Genomic DNA, 21145 nt, shown 5'->3' on the forward strand with positions numbered 1-21145 from the left:
ATCTATTATATCTTCCCTATTCCACTGCCACCAACATCATTTATACTCCTATGATTGAAGTAAAGGCTTGAGGTAGAGGAGAGTATACACTTGCCTTAGGCATGTCTCCTCCTGGGGGCAGTCGAGGTGAGGTGGAGGAGTGGGAGAGGACAAGGTGTTTGGGGTCCTGGGCCTGTGTCAATACCACTTCAGACTCCTCTCTCCCCACCCCTTTAATATGACTTACAGAACCTGGGAAACCTGGTGCCAGGGCAGTGCACTTACTTGACATTGCCACTCTCCTTTTCTTTGTGGAGCATTGTAACAACTGATTCAGAGAGCTCTTTGAGAGGTCACTTCCTCCTGGGGGCAAGACCAATCGACCATTGAAGCATTCTTAACTCAGCTTTATTTTACCTAGAGACAAGGAGAATGCTGAGCTAAGGAGAATGAAATTACTTTTTCTCCTAAAGAAATAGTTGCAGACTTTTGTTGTTGGATTGATAGGGAATCCAGTTCTAGGATGTGTTGACCTTTAGTTGGGGTGCAACCTCTTAGAGTACTTCTTTGAATCCCATCACATGTAACTCAGTAAAGAGAGATGGAAAGAGAGACTCCCTCTGAAGAGATAGAGTTTAGGTGACAAAAATCTCAAAAACGTGATTAATTTGGTCAAAATATGTGTACAGATGCTGATAATTCAACTGTTTCTTGAATATAACCTTTATTATTTAGAGTACTTTTATCACATTGTGATGATCTGTTTACTTGTCTCTCCTCTGCCTGCCTTCAAATTCTGTCCCTGACCATGACTAGCTATGGGTACTGGGGAAGCTATTTAACTGTGCTGTGCCTCAGTTTCCATACCTACAAAAGTTGATAGTGGTACCTACCTGACAGAATGATTATATACCTACCTAGTACCATGCCTGGCTCATAGGTACTCAATAATTATTTGTGAGTTATTTTACTAGAGACATTTTCTATAAACTTCTCTAGAAGGCTAAGCTTAAATAATTCCTTTGTCACATTACAAGCTGAGTTTAGGGAAGAGAATTTGGCCAACGGATACTCTTCTATTAATCAGACTGAGCTGAAGATAGTGTGTGACTGTAAAGAGAAGTGGAAACCAGATAAACATTTTGAATATTTTATGACAGCACTTGAGAATCGATAGGATATCTCCATTCCCACATTTGGACGGGTTCTTTGAATTGCCTTCTGTGTCCCATCCAAGATAGCTAGAAGTTGACTTGAATTTCTTTCTGGAAGTTGTGGACTATGGGCACTAGTTACTTTTTGTAGTCTTGCTTAGCCTGAATTGGTCTCCCTCTAATATCCCAAGCTTTTGGAGCCCATATCCTTTATTGGACATGCTAGTACGTATTGTCTTAGGACATTTGTAGTTGTCATGGTTTGTCATTTAATTTATTATAGATTCACTTTAAATTTCACTTGGCCGTAGCTCCTGTTGGGGAAGGATAGAGTCTTATTTCTTTTTCCCTCACAGGAATGTATAAGAATGGTGAACTATTTGCTGATTGATAGGTCTAAAATTATGTTTGTCTTACACGTTTGGAAATGTCATTTCTGGAAAGGAAGGTGGTAAATAGCCTTCTCTGGAGATCTTTTAGAATAATGTAGTTTCTCACCAGATTGAGGTGATGAAAGTGAGATCTTCGGCAGGCAATGTAATGGCCTCTGCTTCCAAAATCGGAATTATCTGAACTTGAGTTTGAATGCATATTTGAAAATAATGTGTTAAAAGTATGACAGGATGTTCTATGGCAGGATAGTCTATTCAGAGGATTGGGCTGGGATCAGGCCAAGGATGCAGGTACATAGAAAAAAGTTCTTTAGTTCAGAAACCAAAAGAGAAGGGTAGACGGAAATTACAGGAGAAGGAACACCAAGTCTTGGGCAAGATGGCGGGCATGTTTGCCTGGCATCATGAGACCAGTGACCTGGGTCTGGCAGAGAGCAGATGTATTAGTTTTCTGTCACTGACATCATAATATCACACATTTAGTGGCTTCAAACAACGTGTGTTTATTCTCTAGGTCAGAAGTCTGCGTCTTACCCAGCTAAAAGTAAAGTCTCCATTTGGAAGTCTCACAGTCATCTCAGACTTAGTATGTCCCCAGTGGAGCTCCTGCTGTTCAACCCAAACCTACTTCTCCTACTGTCTTCCCCATCTCATTTTGGAATCGCCCAGGTTAAAAACTCTGAACTCTTCTTCAACTCTTCTTTCTTACGAGTCCCATTCAGCAAATCCAGTTGGCTCTACCTCCAAAATTATATAATCAGAATCTGATTATTTGTCACTGTCTCTAGTTTGGTTTCCTGCAGTAACATCTTAACTAGATTTGCTTCTTCTATTCATGTTCCATATTATTGTATCCTCAGCACAGTAGCCTGCTAATATATAAGCCAGATCTGTCACTCTTCTACTCCCCATGGCCAGTTGGTCCATCTTACTCAAAGTCAAAGACCTTCTGATGGCCAAAGAGGGCAGGCAGGACCGTCACTTTGGCCCTGCTGCGGTCTCCAGTGATGCTGTATGTCTACCTCATAGGCTGTTGGACATGTATCATCAGACTCTTTAATAAAAGTCTCCCACCTGCTCATAGCCATGGGCCATCCTTGGTCAAGGAAGCAGATTTCAGGTCAAATAGGAGCATTTGGTTCCTGCACAGCCTCTGGCCCACCCCTGCCTTCTCCTGACCCCACTGTGATAGCCACCAGAGTCTAAGTAGTGGAACTTTTCCTGTCTGACTCAAAACGTTGATAGAAAAAGATTTCCCCACAAGGTTCCATACTTTCCAAACCAATGACAAGCCCAAGGGCATTTACTGGTTCCCCTTCTCTTGCACCTAGTAGAGCTAATACCTGAAGCAGCAGCTGGGCTGAGACACAAACCAGTTGTTGGGGTTTGAGGGGGCTGATTTTCTTGGAAAAGGGGAATGGGAGGGAGTGGTTCCTATTTTAAGTTAACGACATCAGTCTTCAACAGCTTTCCGCTCAAATGCCGTGCTCCTAGGGACTTTGTGCAGGAGATAGGCATCTTTGAGAACAATTGCTCCTCAGTGTTGAATTCAGCAGCTGGTATGAGTTGAAGGATCTAGACAAAGCCTTTCCTTAAAGGACATCAGGGTGGCTGTGGTGAGGTATTCACCCTTGTACCTTCCCTTGCACTGTTCTTGGTATCTAGAGGGTTCAATGCATGTTTCTTGAACTGAACTGATACATTTTTAAAAGTTAATGAACATATCAGATGATAAATCAATCACACAAATAAGGCCTAGAAAACGGACATCTTATTATTACTGAAATTTAATATCGGTATAGCCAAGGGAACTGAGAAGGGGGCTAAGATCGGCCAAGGGCCTTTCAGGACATCTGCGGTGTCAGTGGGTGGGGTTGATGTGTTGTGTCCTGCTTTTGTCTGATAGGTCATTGCTTGTGAGCAGCAGTATGACTCTTCCTATGACGCTCGCTGTGACGTCTGGTCCTTGGGGATCACAGCTATTGAACTGGGGGATGGAGACCCTCCCCTCTTTGACATGCATCCTGTGAAAACGCTTTTTAAGATTCCAAGGTAGGACACAAGATGGCGCTCTTGGCTCATTAGTTCTTTGTGAAAGAGGCTCGTTAAGGATAATAAATAGTTCATGAACAGTTCCTCTCCAAACCTGAGAGAGCCTGATTGTAAAATGTATTTCTTTTTTGGGGGGAGGTGGGGGCGGATGCAGGGAAGGGGGGGAGAGGGTGTTCCTGAAAGGTAACATATTCCAAAAATAATAGGACTATGTCATAACAATTGCATATTTTCAGTACTCTAATTTTTTTGACATGTTCATTTTTTGCGCTTTGCACGAGAAGACTGAAAATGCGGTGTTGGATTAAGTAATCTGTCTAAATACTGGTGTTTTCTTTTTAAATTATATAATCATGTCTGGTTATTATTATTTTTTTTTCCAGTTTGAATCTTTCTCCAGTATGCTGAAAAATTTAGGGATGAAAAAAAAAATGGGTACCAGCACTAAAAAATATCAGAAAAATGTTACATCAGTCTTGACTTTCTCTCCATCCTTTAATTTCTGTCTCAATGGGCAATTGTGCTGAAAGAGATCTGTTTGAAGGGTATTTAAATGCCAGTTTATTTTCTATTGTCTGTATTCATTAAGGGTTTGTACAAGAGGTTTGGCTGTTTGTCTTTCATCAGAATAGGGCTGATGTTTGGCCAACTCGAGCCTCTAGTTATAGAAAATGAAGCTCTGGAAAGCTCCATCCAGGAGTGTTGCAGGTTGGGAGATTTGTACCTTCCACATTTCTCTTTCAAAGGAAGGCCCTGGGCCGGCTGGGAGCCATTTAACTGCTTTAACAGTACAAGTGTTAACCTTTCCTTATCTGCACAATCACACAGCTATCACAGTCTTTAAAAATGTCTCCTGATTGCAATTTGCATTTCTGATTAGGTCTATTTATATGCAGATGAGGCTCTGTGGCGTTCATCATCATAATGTTATCGTTTTATACCTAATCCGGATGTGAACAACCACCCACCATTATTCCCAAAATGATTCCCACCCAAGTCAGAGTTGGTTTTTTTGCCTTTTCCGAAGTACAGAAATAGGTCCTGGTGATTAGGACAAAGCTCCTGGCTTTTAAAATTAATAGTCTGATGAATGTTCAAAACAATGTAAGAATGCAGGACCCTAAAACAGTATTGTGTACAGTAATATGTCAGAAAATGAGAACTGGTATCTGGGATGATTTGTGTGTGTGTTTTAATTTTTTACAAATGGTTTACTCTTTATTTACTGTAGCCACATAATTTCTCAATTATCAGAATTAAGATGTGGTTTCTGATTAGCAAGACATGTACTTTTGATAAGAGATCATCTACTTGGATATGTTTTTTCTCTCTCTGTCTTATTTATTTATTTATTTTTTAGTGTGCATTTGTGTACAGATCAACTGTTCAAAAATTTCATAGGGTGATAAATACGAGGCAGCCTAGAAAGTGTATGTGTGTGTGTGTATGTGTGTGTACATGCAAATGTGTATGTGTTTAACAGACCCTTCATCTCCAGTGACTCCTCTTAGCTTGCTTGTGGTGCCCAGCCAAACCTCTGATATCTAATAACCTTTATACTTTCACTCCCCTCGCTTCTTCCATCTTGGGAGAAGCGTCCAGATCTGAAACACAAATAACCAAGCCCCCTACTGCTTGCCTCAGGACAGGGCGAACTTCAGGAACAGAGCAATTGCTAGAAAAGGATCTTAGGGTGACAAGGATCCTTATCCCAAAGTAGGTTGAAGCTTTCTTTCTTTCCTCCTGTTGTAATCTCCAACCCTTTTACCACCTCTTGGTTCCTGTGCATGAGATGAATCAGATTGAACTAGGGAACGTCAGCACTAGTCGGTCAGCAGGCCCCTCAGTGTGATTACGTGTGCTCAACACTTTGCCTTTATCACAACCTTAACGGCCAACTGGACATTTCTGGACAGGAAGGATGGAGGTTTTTTTTAAAAAATGTAACATATTTGTATGTACTGTATAGCTTTTTATAATCACCAAGGTATTTACTTAAAAAGTATCCTGTTAATTAGAATCACGCAGTTCTCTTATGAAGGGCTGTGGATTGACCAAGTGCAGTCTCATGTGTGTTCGCGCGCATGTGTATACTCTGTCTTAATCTTGAGTGGTAAAAATGTATCCTTTCCTCAGAAAAGCTCTTTGATGGAAAGTGGAGAAATTTAACATTTACATATTTTAAACAGGCACTCAGGTTATCTACCTGTATGTTTCATGGGGCTCTCTCTCTCATTCTGTCTCAGCATTTCCTTTTGTAATAGAAGAGTAAATGACAGGTAATGACAAGAATCCTTTGAATCTGTTTGGCTTCAGAATTTTTTTTCTTCCTCTTTGGTTATGAGTGTTGTCGGTGTTCTGGAATTCTCTTCAATTAAACGATGAAGTCCATTGCAGAGCGCTCTTGGGGGCCAGAGTACTGTGTGTGGCTCCCTCCTCTTCCCTACAACCCTTTCCTGAATGTAAATAAATTGAGTAAATTACCAAGTAAGGAAAGAAAAGACCTTTCCTCAGTCAGGGAAGAAGTGACTTTCACGATTTCTAAAGGACTTAGGAATTAATGCAGTGCCGGTTACATGTGAGGTGGGAGCCTCAGATGTCAAGAAGCAGGTGATCACACGGGTTCCCCGGGCTTTGTCAGAAAATAGGAGTCGAGACCAGCCTGATTTGCCTGCACAGGGGTCTCCTGCTTTCCCCTCTCTGCCTCCACCCACCTTCCCCTTTCTTTTGACCTTCACGTTAGAAGATGACACACAGGGTCGTCGTGACGTGTCTTTGAAACACTGTGTGACTCACAATCTTTCCTACATTGCAGACACACAGAAATTGTCTGCTGATTGGCATTAGGAGATGACACACGGGGTCGTCGTGACCTGTCTTTGAAACACTGCGTGACTGACAATCTTTCCTACGTTGCAGACACACAGAAATTGTCAGCTGATTGGCAGAGCAGCCACTGTTTGCTGAGCCTGTCAGCATGTGTCATCTTGTCTAACGCCTTTGCTCTAAAAAAGTCACCCTCTCTGACAGTCACTGCTCTGTCTGCTGCTATTCTCTCCAGGAGTTAGAAGAGAGGAAAGGAATGAAAACCATTTCTCTAGGCATCAGTGGGTTCGACAACATCTCTGTCAGGACTCTCTCCTGAGAACTGTAAATTCCAAAGGGTTAGAAGGATCCTGCAGATGACCTGGATATATTTTTCACTTAAAAGGAGATCTGTTTCATAGATTATTTGCAAGAACCCATAGAATTAGGAATATAGAATTATGTACATTTCTTGGCAACCAGGTATGTTTCCTTAGCTTGGAGTCTTTGGCTAATGACCTCTTGGACCTCCACAGATGGGGTCAGGGAGACAGCAGGGACTAGCGTGGGTGTGTTTATTGGAAAGGACTGAGAGCCACGTCACCTGCCCATTTATTTGGGGCCAGATAGCTGCTGACTCTGTGCAGAGTCTTACTGCACATTGAGTGCTTCCACCGCATTCCTGTGGAAAAATGCAGAGTGTTTTCAAGATTCCCAGCAGAAATGTCCTTGGTTGGGAGTGGATGGGAAAGAATGGCTTGAACATTCCAGTCCCTGAAGCCAGTGACTTTTCCTTCATAAAGAGAAATTTCCCTGTAGTACACGATTTGGGAAAAGAACTTGTGATAATTCCAATTTATATTCGGGCTTGTTTTCACCAAATTTAGGTTGTTCCAAACTGTACCCAGCGAGTTAGTTTCCTAGGGCTGCCACCACAAATTACCACAAACCTGGTGTATTAACAGAAATGTATTCTCTCACAGTTATAGAGGCCAGATGTCCAAAATCAAAATGTCAGCAGAGCCCTGCTCCCTCTGAAGGCTCTAGAGGAGACTGCTTCTTGCCACTTCCAGATTCTGGTGGCTTCTGGTGCTCTTTGGTTTGTGGCAGCATAGTTCCAGTCTCTGCCTCTGTTTCCACATGGCTTTCTTCCCCATCTCTCTGTGTCTTCTTTTCTGTCTGACCAGTAAGGGCACTCGTCATTGGATTTAGGTCTCATCCTAATTTAGGATGATTTTGTCTCAAGATCCTTGTCTTAATTACATTTGCAAAAGACCCTTACTCCAAATGATGTCACATTCTCAGGTTCCAAGGGGACATATCTTTAGGGGACCACAATTCAACACACTGCACCAACCAACTTTCATGTTCACCACGTTCCCTGAGAAACTAATTTGGGGGGCAAAATATAGGATAAGTAGCTACATGATGATGGGAAAACAATAGCTTAGATTTATCGAAGGCTAACTATGTGGCAGGCACAGTGCTATGCGATTCACAAATACAAATGCATTCATTCCCACAGTGACCCTTGAGGGAAGTGCTATCACCACCCTTTTTTCTAGAGGAGAAAACTGGAAGCCCTGGGAGAAAGCCGCTGGTCCTGCACCTATGGAAGGAAAATGATTTGAATCTGTGAAGTTTGACTCCAAAGCCCTCATGTTTTGCAACTACACTGAAAAGTTAAAGACCTTCCTTAAATTATACTTATTTATTGATGACTTGTGAATTCAGCACCAAGGGGACTGGAGTATAAAGAAATGAATAGGGGGGAACAGTTCTCGGAGCTTTCTGAGAGGCTGTTCCTGAGTTATATTTGGCTTGAATAAAATTTTCCTTTAAAAAAAAAAGAGACAGAAATGAATGGGGTATCCCGGCTTTTAAGAAGCTCACAATCCAGCTTCCTTCTCCATGCTCCCAATTTCAAACTGACACAGTAAACCTGAGAGTTAGAATTTTATTAGCATCAGTGAGTGTGTCAGTCAAGGAACTGAAGAACAGAAATCAAGAGTCATCATAGGTGAGCACAGGCCCTCCTTGGCTCATTGATTTATGACTCCCAAACCAGAAATCCCTCCCTTCTCCAAACTCCCCTTCAAGCAGCTGCCTTTTAGTTCCTGTTTTAGAACACCTAAGACCAGTGTTCGAACTAAAGGATTTCAGGTTATCATTGTTGGTACCCAGTCCTTTCTGTCCCATCCCACCCTCCTTGCAAAACCTGCACCTGCCATGAACATCAGGGCTGTTTCTGGTAGGGGCAGCATCTCCTCCCTTTCATCTTCCTCTTATTTTTTCAGTAGGAAAACCTTGCTTTGGTTGTGGAGTAAATGGAAATCTGCTTCTGGCATCCTGATTTGGAATGCGTTTTGTCACAGAAACTATTTTAAATGGTTATTTAGGAGGAGGCAATGGAATACCTGAAGTTCTCACTGTTGGTGCATTATTAGACTCTTATGGCCAACTCGAGTTTTATAATTGAGTCTGAGGATGTAGCCTGTCTCTAGAACTTCATGCTTATGTAAAAAAATGCTTTCCAAGCTCTAAACTACCCATTTACAAAAGTGCTTTGGAACACAGTCTGCTGGGGATTTGGGAATGAGCGTGCCCTCTAGGATATCTCTAACTCTGTTCATGCTAAGTCAGGCTTGGGCTGAGTGCTTGAGTTGCAAGATGAATAAGACAGGGATTTTTTTTCTCTCAAGAAGAACATAGTTTACTGTCCCCTCCCCCATTCATTGGCAGAGGTGAAATGGGCAGAAGTCGGATACCCAGGAAAAAGGAGCAAGGAGGAGAAATCACAGAGGATACTCTTGGGCTACCTGGATGCTGTGGGCGGTAGGGCTCAGAAAGCATGAGTCTTTGTGGGTCTCAGTGCCTGCAATTGACTCTTGTTCTGAAACAGACTCCCTGGGCTGAGTTTTTGTCTAATTTCATCTGAATTTCTATCATTTTTAAAGGGCAAAGATTCCTTTTATTCTGAATTTCCTAATTCACAAAGCAAATTGTTCCTACATGGGTGGGAAGCCAGCTCCTCAGCTGTGAGAAGATGCAGAGGCAGCAGGGAGTCCTGAGTCACCAGTAATTGTCTTAGTATTACAGAATTGTCACAGGACGTTTTCCCTTATGGCTGTGAAATATAAGGAAAAGAAATTAAAACTAAACTATTGTTGGAGTGTAATGTGTGAGGGGGGGGTGGGTGTTTAATGACACAGTAAGGCTGGGTTTACCCTGGGGGAACTTTGGTTTCTCTTCATCAACCCAGGTCACTTAGCTATTGGCCTGAGCAACAAACCCTCACAATCCCAGCTTCGCTCATAAAGCAAGAAGAGCTAGAAGAATTAGCATCATTTAGCATTTATTGAGTGCCTAAGAGCAAAAAAAGTTTTGAAATACTCCAGTAGAAAAACCATGGTCTTTTATGAGTCTTTTTCTTTCTTTGGGTTTTTTCTAGTCTCATTTTAGTGGATTGTAATCCCTACCCCTCATGATGCCTTGGGGGTGCCCTCCTTCCCCGTGGGGTATCCTCTCCATTTCCTTGAGAACATAGTAGCTGGAGGCAGCTGGCAGAAATGCCCCAGAAGGCTTCTGCTCTGTGGAACATGTTTCCAAACTCTTTTTTAATTTGAGTTGAGCAGCTGGGGCTGTTAGTTCCTGTGGAGGTCCAGCTTGCTGCCCCTCCTGAATCCCGACAGGCAGGGAAAGTTCAGCTTTGCAGGGTTTCATCTAGGGATCAGGTGGCAGAGCAGGAGCATGCCTCCAGGGAGTGCTGGTCCCCATCCCCATGGAGTAAGAAGCCCACCTTGAGAGAAGGGAAAGGCCAGTGAATGAGAGGTGTTGACTTCAAGCACTATCCGCGCTTTCTCCCTCATGATGCTGATTTCATTATTTTGGCACCACTTTGGCTAATTCCCATTTAGCTCCTAAATGGTGGAGAGATGGGCAAAGAGGGTAGGCAAGGAAACAGAGCTCGAAATAGTACCAAAGGGTTTGAGGCACCCTCATTTCCTCTTGATTCCAAAGAAAACCAGGGAGTAAAGGTGAAGAATAGTTATAAACTGTCTTCATGGGTTACCATAGTGGTAGGGCAGGGGCAGCACAAGGATGAAGGGTGATAAGGTGGTTATCTGGATGAAGGCTCATCACAGCTGGAGCTGTCCGTTCCTAGAGAATCCTGGAGTCAGGTGAAGCCAATGTCATAGGAAAGAAAATATAGCGTAGTGGTCAAGCATTGGTGTTTGTGTCACTTATCTACTGGTAGGTAACAAACCACCCCCAAACGTAGTTGCTTAAAACAGCAATCATTTATTATTTCTCATGAGTCTGTGGGTTCTCGGGTGGATCTTGGCTGGGCTTCCTCGTGCAGCTGTGGTCAGCTGGGGATTTGGCTGGGTGCTGGCTGGTCTAGGATGGCCTTGTCTAGGACGACTTGGCTCTGCTACATGTGGCTTCTCATCATCTAGCAGGCTAGCCAGGGCACTTCTCACATTGGTGACAGGGTTCCAAGCATAGATACGGGAAGGGGTAGAAAACTGGGCTATTTTTACAATTCATTTACCTCAGTGCTCTGTAGTCAGTCTGCATGGGTTCAAATACCAGTTCTACTACATTCAAGCTGTATGAACTTGACCAAATCACTTGTCTCTGCACCTCAGTTTCTTCCTCTGTAAAATGGAGATATAAATGGTATCAGCCTCATAGAGTTGCTGTGAGCAATTAATTAATGTAAATTGCTCAGAACAGTATATAGTAAGCATTCCATTTTTGCTGGATGCTATCAAAGAAAAAAATCTCAAAAGTGTATTTATATTGTAAGGAATTTGCTTTCCCTTGTAGCTCAAGAATTGACACCTTCCATTCAAAAGAACCACCTGTGAGATCAGTCATTTGAGGGTTTTAGCTAATTGACTGATTGATGATTATATGGGAAATTGAGAATGAAGACTGATTTCTCAGTAAATGCTTACTACTTCCACTGTGTCTATCTGAGGGAATCTGCCTTGAATATCCATTGTCACAACTCCTTTGTTAACAGACATACTCCTAAGAGATGTGGACTGCCCCCCAGTCCCCATACACACCCATGAACGTGACAATGGGACTGCCCCTTGGGGAGCAGAGCTGGCCTTGGTCCCCATTCCCATCATGTCTACAATGAGTAGTGATACTGTCATCCTCTGAGAACTGAGGCTGCAGGGCTTTTCCTTTCCTCTCAGTCCCATCTTTGTGGCAGCTTTGTGCTTGGTGGGTGAGTTGTGTGATGGGGGCTTGGCTGCCTCCCTCTACAGGGTCCCTTCAGCCCTCTTGGTAGGTACAACCTTGCCCCAGGTTCTGGAAATTTCATGTCCCCAGGTAAAGGGACAACGGTAAGAACTCTGTCAAGATTGGGTTTCATTTTGCTACCACTTTCTCCTCCGAAGGGAATGATTTCTTTCCAGCTCAGCCTACAAAGGCTAAAAACATTGGCAAAGGGAGACTGAAACCCAAGCCAGGTGAGGGGATTGTAAGGAGAGTACTTCGTTGCTCCAGATGAGTTCAAGTTTCTCGGCTGGGAGGAGTGATACTCCAGGGACTGAGCAGATGAGACTGCTGACCCACTGACGGTGATCTTGGAAGAATTCTGGAGGACAGGAGCAGTGTTAGAGGAGTGGAAAGGGAGAATGTGTTTTAATTCTTCAGAAAAGGGAAGAAGGCAGGACCTGCAGACTACTAGCTGGTGAGCTTAACTTTATGCTGGACTAATTATTAAGATTCTTTTTTTTCTTTGAATAGCTTATGAATTCTTAGAAGGAAAAGCTGTGATCACTAGGAATTGGCATGGGTTCACTAAAAATAAGCTATGTTCGACTAATGTCCTTGTTTGGTATTCCTGCAAGATGAATGCAAATGGGGACTGTTTTTTTTTTTGTTTGTTTGTTGACATTTTTTTTCACACACACACAGTGTATTTTATTTTTACAAGAGATAAATAGACTGACACTAAGCATTGTACATGGATGACCACAACAAAAGCAACAATGATTGCAATTACCAAACCTGAAACACACTCATACTATGTCATAATATTGACATTCAGTCCAGTAATCCTCCACTGTAACAGCTCCTTTACTTTGCAGTGAAAATTGATTTGTATATTCTTTGTGGGGACTGTTTTATACAGAATATATTTGGAATATTGCCCTAAGGTTGAAATCTATTGTGATGTCTTTGTGGCCAAGATGGAGAAACACAGGCTGGAGGATGGTGGTGGTGATGTTGATGGATCACAGCCCAGGAAGGATTGTGTTGAGGAGCACTGGGTAATGGTGTGGATGTCAACATGGAGGGAAGTTCTGGAGGCCTTGGGCAGGGCTCTGCTGACTGTCCTGCCTGCTGAATGTTTTAAAATGTGTAATGAGTTGGAGGACATAGTAGCCTGTTGGTCACATTCATGGAAGGGTAGCTGGTATGCTGCATGACAGACTTGGAATCCCCTAAAGACCTCTACTGCCAAGAACAATGGGATTCTCTAACAAGCAAGTAGGCTTGGAAACTCTGGTGAGCTGTATAGGCTGAGAGAGCCATGGCTTGAGAATTCATGGGCGGAAAATGAATTTAACTGTGGCTGTAAGTTCGGTAGGGGTCAAACAGTAAGACAGTCTTTCACGGTTCACGTTTGGAAGTCAGAACAAACACCACCCCACACTGGCTCCCTCCCAACCAGACCCCCTTTGGAATGATGGCTTCGTTCTGGGCACCACACTCAAGCTGCTGCAAGAGAGTCTTACCCTGACAGAACTCTAGCGGGCCTGAAGCTGGCATTTCACACTGGGATTCGGACACTCAGCTCTGGTTCTGCTCCTGCTCTGTCACCAGTCCATCCTTTCACCTCTCAGGGGGGCAAAAATGGCACCATCCTTAAGCAGAATGTTTTGCACTCAGATAACAAGGCCTGTGTAAACCGTTTCCTTCAGCATCCTCCCTACACTTTATGGGTACCATCGGAGAGAAGCGTGAGTAGTCACCAACTGCAGGGCCGGAGCCATTCCCTAAGCAGCCAGTCTCACCCAGCACAGAGGTCCTTAATCTTCACTGCAGCTTACAATCTCCTGGGAGCTTTAAAATATACCAGCGCCTAGGCACCACCCCCAGAGATTCCAATGTAATTGGTCTGGAGTCAAACTCAGCATTTATATTAATATATAATTAATTTTTACAAATATATACATTTGTAATAATATGCATATTGTTTTGTACTTTAAGGTTCCCCCAGACGATTCTGAAGTGCAACCAGGGTTGAGAAAAACCCTGGCCTGAAACAACTATTAGACTGTTGTTTGTTTATTTATATTTCAAAACTACAGTGTCTCCCCTGAAAATTCTGGTTCCTGCTTTCCCCATCCCCACCCCATGGTTGAGAATCGAGAAATTAGAGATGTTACGGATGGGAGTGTGTTGTACATTATGAAGAATGTAAAAGCAGAAAAAAAGCATTTCAGCAGAATAGTCAGTGGTGATTGTCTGGGGTTGAAATGTGGTATGTCTCCCATAAAAAGATATGTTGAAGTCCTAGTTCCACAGGACCTCAGAATTTGACCTTATTTGGAAATACGGTCATTGCAGATGTAATTAGCTAGGTTAAGATGAGGTCATACTGGAGCAGAGAGGGTCCTTAATCCAATATGACTGGTGTCCCTATAAGAAGAGGGAGATTTAGGGGCTTCCCTGGTGGTCCAGTGGGTAAGACTCCACGCTCCCAATGCGGCGGAGCCCAGGTTCGATCCCTGGTCGGGGAACTAGATCCCTCATGCATGCCGCAAGTAAGAAGTCCGCATGCCACAACTAAAGACCCCATATGCTGCAATGAAAATCTTGCATGCTGCAACTAAGACAGCCAAAATAAATAAATAAATGAATGAATGAATGAATAAATAAATAAATATTTTTAAAAGTTATTAAAATAAAAAAAAGAAGAGTGAGATTTGGACCTAGATACATAGACAGACATATGAAGACAGAGACATACGGGAAGATGGCCACAGTGCCACAAGCCAAGGAATACCTGGGCCACCAGAAGCTGGAAGAGATGAGGAAGGAGCTTTCCCTAGAGGCTTCAGAGGGAGCCTGGCCCTGATGACACTTTGATTTTGGACTTCTGGCCTCCAGAGCTGTGAGGGAATGAATTTCTGTTGTTTTAAGCCACCTAGTTTGTGATACTTTGTTACAGCAGCCCAAGGAAAAGAATACAGCAATTTTATCTTGTTTGGAGCCTGTTGGTCCTGGATGGCTGCCTAAGTCATTATTAGGGCTGGGGAGTTGGGGATAGGAGTGAGATGTTTGGCCTGTAAGAGTCCTGGGGGAGGGGGTAGTGGGGGAGGGTTAGACTGGCCAGACTTCCACTCCATCAACCCCCAGTGGATATTTCTGTAGAAATCAAGGCGTTCTTACATACCATGCCCAGCAGGACTCAGATAGGAAGTGGGTACATGAGAGTTCCTCCCCTCCCTTGCTCTGGGCCACTGAGCCAAGACTTCCTTCCCCATCCAGCCCTACCTGGGCAGGGAAGAGCCCCTCCCTTCCACAGTGCTCAGCATGGAGAACGGAGCTCTGCATTTCTTCTCTGAGTTCCTTCCACACTCTGGACTTGTGGAGTGGAGTACAGAATGAAAGGAAATGGCTCCATCTGAGAATAAAGGGAACCGCATGGTAGAAGTAGAACTTGGGGCATTGAGAAGTAGCTGTGGTGGCCTATCACATATCTGGGACAGGTATTGTGAGGCAGGTGAGGATGTCCCAGAAGACCCACGTGTCCTCCTGGGCAGAACCAAGCACAGTGGAGCACAATCCAAGGAGCAGAATTATGTGCTTTCGTGTCCCAAAGGGCCTCTCCACCTGCACAGAGGACAGACGGGCATCCCAGCATCATGCCTGGTCCTAGCTCTGGGATACAGGTGTTGCCTTCCACCAGGCTTCATCCAGGTTTTGTTCTTTAGCTCCACACCTAGCTTGTGGCCAGTTTAGGGAACGGTGAGGAGTACTGTGTGTGTGGGAGGGTCTCCTCCTGGACCCTGTGACCTTATTGCTTCCTCTGCATCCAAACCCTCAGCTCCTCCTTACTTTGACCTCATATTCTTGGTGTGAATTCTGGTTCTGCTCTCTGGAGTCCTGGTCCCCTCCTACCCCTCTTTCTGTGCCACCTGTCCCTTGGGTTGGAAGCTCCAGCATGCATGCTGCATTACTTATCAGTCTCAATGGGTGTGGCCTCTCCTGCTGCCCTTATCCTGCAGTCCACCCCTTCTATACGCCTTCCTTCTGGAAGAGTGAGGGAATGGGAAGCTTAGTGTTTGAAGGACTTAGGAGAGGTTTGAAGTTAGTTACCTCTAGGCCAAGTCACAGGGAATTTGCCTGATTTGGACATTTCTGGAAGTCACTCAGCATCTGCAGGATAATACTGATTTATATATTTTTCTAATGTCTTCAGGCACAGCCCCATAATAGCAAGATCTGAGGTGCACATCCCCTGTATTAATTTCTTACTGCTGCTATAACAAATGATCACAAACGTAAGTGGCTTAAAACAACATAAATGTATTATCTTACAGTTCTGAAAGTCAGATGTCTGAAGTGAGTCCCAATGGGCTAAAATCAAGGAGTCATCAGCGTTGAGGTCCATTCTGGAGGCTCTAGGGAAAGATCCATTTTTTGCCTTTTCCAGCTTCTAGAGCCTACCTGCATTCCTTGGCCTCTTCCTCCATCTTCAAAGCCAGCAATGTCTGGTCAAGGCTTTCTCACATTGTATCACTCTGACACTGGCTCTTCTGCCTTCCTCTTCCCCATTTAAGAACTCTTGTGATTACACTGGGCCTACGCAGGGTAATCCAGGGTAATCTTCCCATTTTAAGGTCAGTTAATTAGCAACTGTAATTCCATCTGCAACCTTAATTCTCCCTTGCTATGCGGCCTAAGAATGTAACCTAACATACAGATTCTGGGGGTTAGGACATGGACATCTTTGGGATCCATTATTCTGCCTACAATACCCCTCAGAATACTGCCCAGGAATTCTTAGAGATCTTCAAAGGTGTGCTTCATTTGTGGCCACAGCCATTTCGAGCTACCATCATTGTGTGACCTCTGCCCTCTTATTTCTCTCATGTCTGACTCTTCTTTGCCCACATCTATTGCCCTCTCAACCGCCATCTCAACACCCCTGCCTGTGGGGCTGCTGGTTCTGGTTACGCCCAAAGGTCTTTGGAGGCACTAGTTCCACCCAGAGGAAGGGAAGTAGCCTCTCTAGCTCTGAGCTAGACTCTGTCACTTGGGTCCCTGTGCAACTCTACTTGTGCCCAGAGCCTCATCATTTTGGTCAGCTTCTTGCCTTCCTCTCTTGACAGAGTAGCATCAAATCCCTCTAGAATAACAGGTTCTTCTATTTTTATCATCATTCTTTTAATCAGTCCAAGGAGACAGAAAGGAAACAAACCTACACCACCCCCTCCACCTTCCTCCGTACTTCCCCTACTCCAAACTTACAAACCTTTTGGTTGCATGAGTTAGTCAATAGATGCTCTTATTCATGTGAACCTGCTCTTGAGGTCGAAGCCGAATAAAGGAGAGGTACGGACTGTCTAGTCTACAGGGTGGGAGGATACAGGACAACCCATCTGGGTGCAGAGAGGAACTAGTAAGTCTTCTATACCTATGCATTTTAAATCTAAAAACCAAGAAACAAATTATGCTTTCCTATTACTGAATATGAAGATTGACCCTGGTGCCTTCACTCAGTCCATGTGTTGGATGGTCCTTTCTGGTTTGATCTGCAGATGAATCACGAGGGAGCTCCACAGCCAAGGGGCTGAGAAGGCCCCACTTGTAGGTTCGATTGTAGAGTCCTAGAAAGCACTGAGGTTAAAGGGTGCCTCATTAAGTGGTTGTATGGCAAATGCCATCAAGTGTCAACTAAATAGATCTTCACAAAGTGGACAAGTGGCTTTAAAAGATTTCTGCAAAGCAACCTCGGATTGTATCTGATTCTCCTAATGCAAGCACATCCGAGCAACAGAAAAAAATTGCTGAGATGATGACACTGCCCCTCCTAGGACAGCTCTTCATCAGCCACGTGAGGTTCAGAACAATGATAAGCTAATCAGCTATGCCAAGAAATCAGTTTTTAAAATTCAAAATTACCATGAAGACTATCTGAACTATGGATTTATATCCACTACTGTTAATGATAAACCTCTTCCTCAGTATATATTGTGCAAGAAGTCATTAGTATGACACAATCAAACCTCTGCAATCTAACTGCTGAATGCTTTGGAGTAATGTTAAAAAACATATTATTTATTTCATCTTATTCATTTTTTAAATTTAGTAACACTTGTATGCAATTGATAAGAAAGGAAATTGTTATTAGAGGGTGCACTCAAAAGTTTCTTACTGATAAAATATACAATCAAAAAAATTTGGAGACCACACTCTTCTAAATGTAGCTTTGGGCCCTAGTTCAACCACTGTAAATAGATCTTCTAAAATCGTTTGTCCCTTCATAATTCCCATTTACTGTCTTAAATGTAATTTCTTTGACTCTCTATTGTAATTCTGATAGGTAAGGTTTTTGTCATTTTAGAGTTGAGGATTCAGGGCTCAAAAGAGTTATGGTTTGCTCTAAGACACACAGTTAATAGAAGCTGATATGTAGCAGGGGGTGAGCTTCAAGTGGTCTGTAAACTTCCCAAGATTGAATGCAAAATGGACCATTTTTAGGAAGATGGTTGTCATGAGTTGAATTGCGTTCCTCAAAAGTTACATTGAAGTCCTAACCTTCAGTACCTCAGAATGTGACCTTCTTTGGAAATACGATCTTGACGGAGGTAAAATATAAGCCATCCAGTTTGTGGTACTTTGTCATGGCAGCCCTGGGAAACTAATACAATGGTCCATAACTCTGAAGGGGGTTCAGGACCCTAAAACGTTTAAAACCACTGATGTAATCCAGTGCAATCATGAGCAGAGGAAGAAGCCCAGAGGCTGAGAGCTTCTGTGGGTGATGTGGCTAATTGAGAGATACACGCTGAGTCCCACACATTCTGACTCCTCAGCTCAACTCCAAGGCCAGGAGGGGTGGATGTGGAGAAATTGGCCTTTTCCCTTCACTATATTTGTGGTTTCTGCCTTGGTGGTCCGCCTCGATTTGGCATGCCTCACCATTCTGCCGATGACTTTAAAGGAACACATGGAAAGTGTGTTGTGTCTTTGCCTTGATGATAATGTACTTTTCTGGAGATCATAGTCTTCTTTCTGCTCCCCCCTTCACTTCCTTCCAAAAGTTCACATTTGGTACTTCTGTGCCTATTAAAAGGGGAAAAAAAAAACAAACCCAACTGTAACTAAATATGTATATGAACAGGGAAATAGTTCATTGGCTTGGTAATGTTAAGCTCTCTAACTGGAAAGGGGTTGAAAAAAAATCAGTGCATCTGGCACAAAATTACAAGTCAGGGAAGAATGACTCCAGGGTAAAAAATATTTGCCAAATAAGTTTGGCAAAATGTAAGAGTTTCCTAGTTAAAACTAGGAGCGTGTGTGTGAATAGTGACCTACTTACAAATGGACTGTAAACTGTTGCTCGGAATTAATTTATTCAATCATCTGATCAGTATTCATCAAGTGTGCACTGTGATCAGGTGCTGTGTCAGGCACAGCAGTGAACAAAACTAATTTCCTGTCCTCATGGAGTTTTTATTTTTGGGTGGGGGGAGAAATAATAAACAAACAAAATATGTAATATGCTAAGTGGTGATAGGTGCCTGACTGAAGAAAATAAAGTGGGACAAGGGGAGTAGAAGGTGACAGCTGGGGTGGGATTTACTATTATACAAGGTGCTGAGAAAAAGCCTCTCTGATAAGGTGGAGGGGAGAGTCTAAAAGGAGTGAGGGAGCAAGCCATGCCTAGGGAAAAAGTAAGGGCAAAGTTCCTGAGATGGGAAGGAGGTGGGCCTGTTTTAGGATAGCAAGGAAGCCAAGCTGGAGCATGATGAGAGAAAGGCAGGGCCTTGTAGGCCACTGTAACGGTTTTGGATTTTTTATGAAAGAGATCAAAAGCCATTAGAGTTCAGTGTAGAGAAGTGACATGAAATGACTTCTGTTTAAAGAGATCTTCTGGATAGTACATGGAGAATGGAATGTTGGGGGGGTGGATAGGAGTACAGGCAGAGAAACAAGGAAGGTAAGAGGCTCTTACCTGTTATAACACAGGTAAGGGAGAACGGCACCTTGGACCAAGGTGGAGGTGGTGAGAAGTAGCTGGATTATGGATATAATTTGAAGGTGGATTTGATAGGCTTGCTGATGGATTAGATGTAGGGCGTGAGAAAAAGTGAGGAGATCTCAAGGTTGTTGCCTGGAGAAACTGGAAATAGGCCGTTTTCTGAGGTGGGGATGGTTGTGGGAGGAGCTGACTTGGTGGGGGTGGGGCAGGAATTAAGAGCTCTGTTTCCAACGTTAAGTTTGAAATGCAAATTGGTCATCCGAGTAGAGCTATTGAGCAGGCAGTGAGAAACAGGAGTCTGGAGCTCCGTGGAGACATCTGGTCTGATGTCATCAGATGGGAGTCATCAGAATATACATGATATTTAATATCATGGGTCTAGTAGACTTTACCTGGACAGTGGGTGTAGATGAAGAAGGTACAGGGTCCTGAAGGTGACTCCAACATTTAGAGATGGGAAAGATGAAGAGAAACCAGGAAAGGAGTTTGATAAGTAGTGGCCACTGAGACAAGAGGGGGGCTAAAAGAGGGTGGTACTCCAGAAACTAAAGAAGGAAGGGTTGAGAGAGAGAGAGTGATCAAAATGTATCAGTGCTCATGAGTCAAGTAAGATACAGATTGAGAATTGACTATTGGATCTGATGACATGGAGGAAACTAGTGACTCTGTCAAGAGCTATTTCAGTGGAGCTATGGGGATAAAAACCAAATTGGAGTAGAGTCTGAGGTGATAGCAATATTCTGTTTCTTGAGCTGAGTGGTAGTTACACTAGCTTTAGATTATATATGATATATTACATAATAAAGCATTTGAAAAAGGGAGGGGAAGTTGAGATAGTGATTAGAGACAACTCTTTTGATAAGTTTGCTCTAAAGGGAGCAGAAAAATGGGATGGTAGCTGAAGGAGGAGATAAAGAATACATTTTCTAAGTTTCAGTGGTCATTTGTATCTGTGAGTGTTATTAGTAGGGCACTGCCAGTACGCATGCATAAGACCGTGGTCTTTGTTATGTGTATGATGTGGTCTTTCATTATGAAGTGTATGCAGTATGAAAAATATGTTCTAGAGAAACATGTGCCTGGTTGTGGCATGATTCTATATTTAGCAATGTTACGTCCCACCTAGGATGATTTGATAATCTCAGTTGTTAATCTGTATCTTTGGGGTTGAGGATACAAATGTTTAAGAATAAAATAGATTGGGCAGGCTTAATCAAAGCTCAAAGTTAAAGATATAAATGTTTAGGATACCATCAATTGAATATAAATGTATAAGTACCGACAATGTATGAAGGATTGCTCAAACCTGTGGAGATGTAGAGATCAGACAGGCAGAGCTTCTGCCCTCAGGAGTTCACAGTCTATTTGAAACTCCCTCATGTAACGAAGAGTACATGTAAGGCAGACAGAGGGAAGGCGTCAGGTCTGTGGAGGTGTAAGAGGAGAAATGATTTTGACCAAGGAGATCCAGGAAGGCCTGGATTTGTACCTGTGCTGAACCATTATGGATGGATGAG

The 21145-nt window shown here is 43.2% G+C and overlaps 1 protein-coding gene across 1 annotated transcript in view; it reads left to right on the forward strand.

The window, feature by feature from the left end:
* MYO3B (myosin IIIB) overlaps positions 1 to 21145 on the forward strand; it is a 638187-nt gene that overhangs the window by 81589 nt on the left and 535453 nt on the right. Inside the window, exon 7 of the mRNA XM_082465327.1 lies at positions 3432 to 3577. Coding sequence (XP_082321453.1) covers positions 3432 to 3577 — 146 coding nt within the window. The remainder of the gene's footprint in view (positions 1 to 3431; positions 3578 to 21145) is intronic.

This window comes from Balaenoptera physalus, assembly GCF_965194825.1.
Source record: "Balaenoptera physalus genome assembly, chromosome: 6".
Classification (NCBI taxonomy): domain Eukaryota; kingdom Metazoa; phylum Chordata; class Mammalia; order Artiodactyla; family Balaenopteridae; genus Balaenoptera; species Balaenoptera physalus.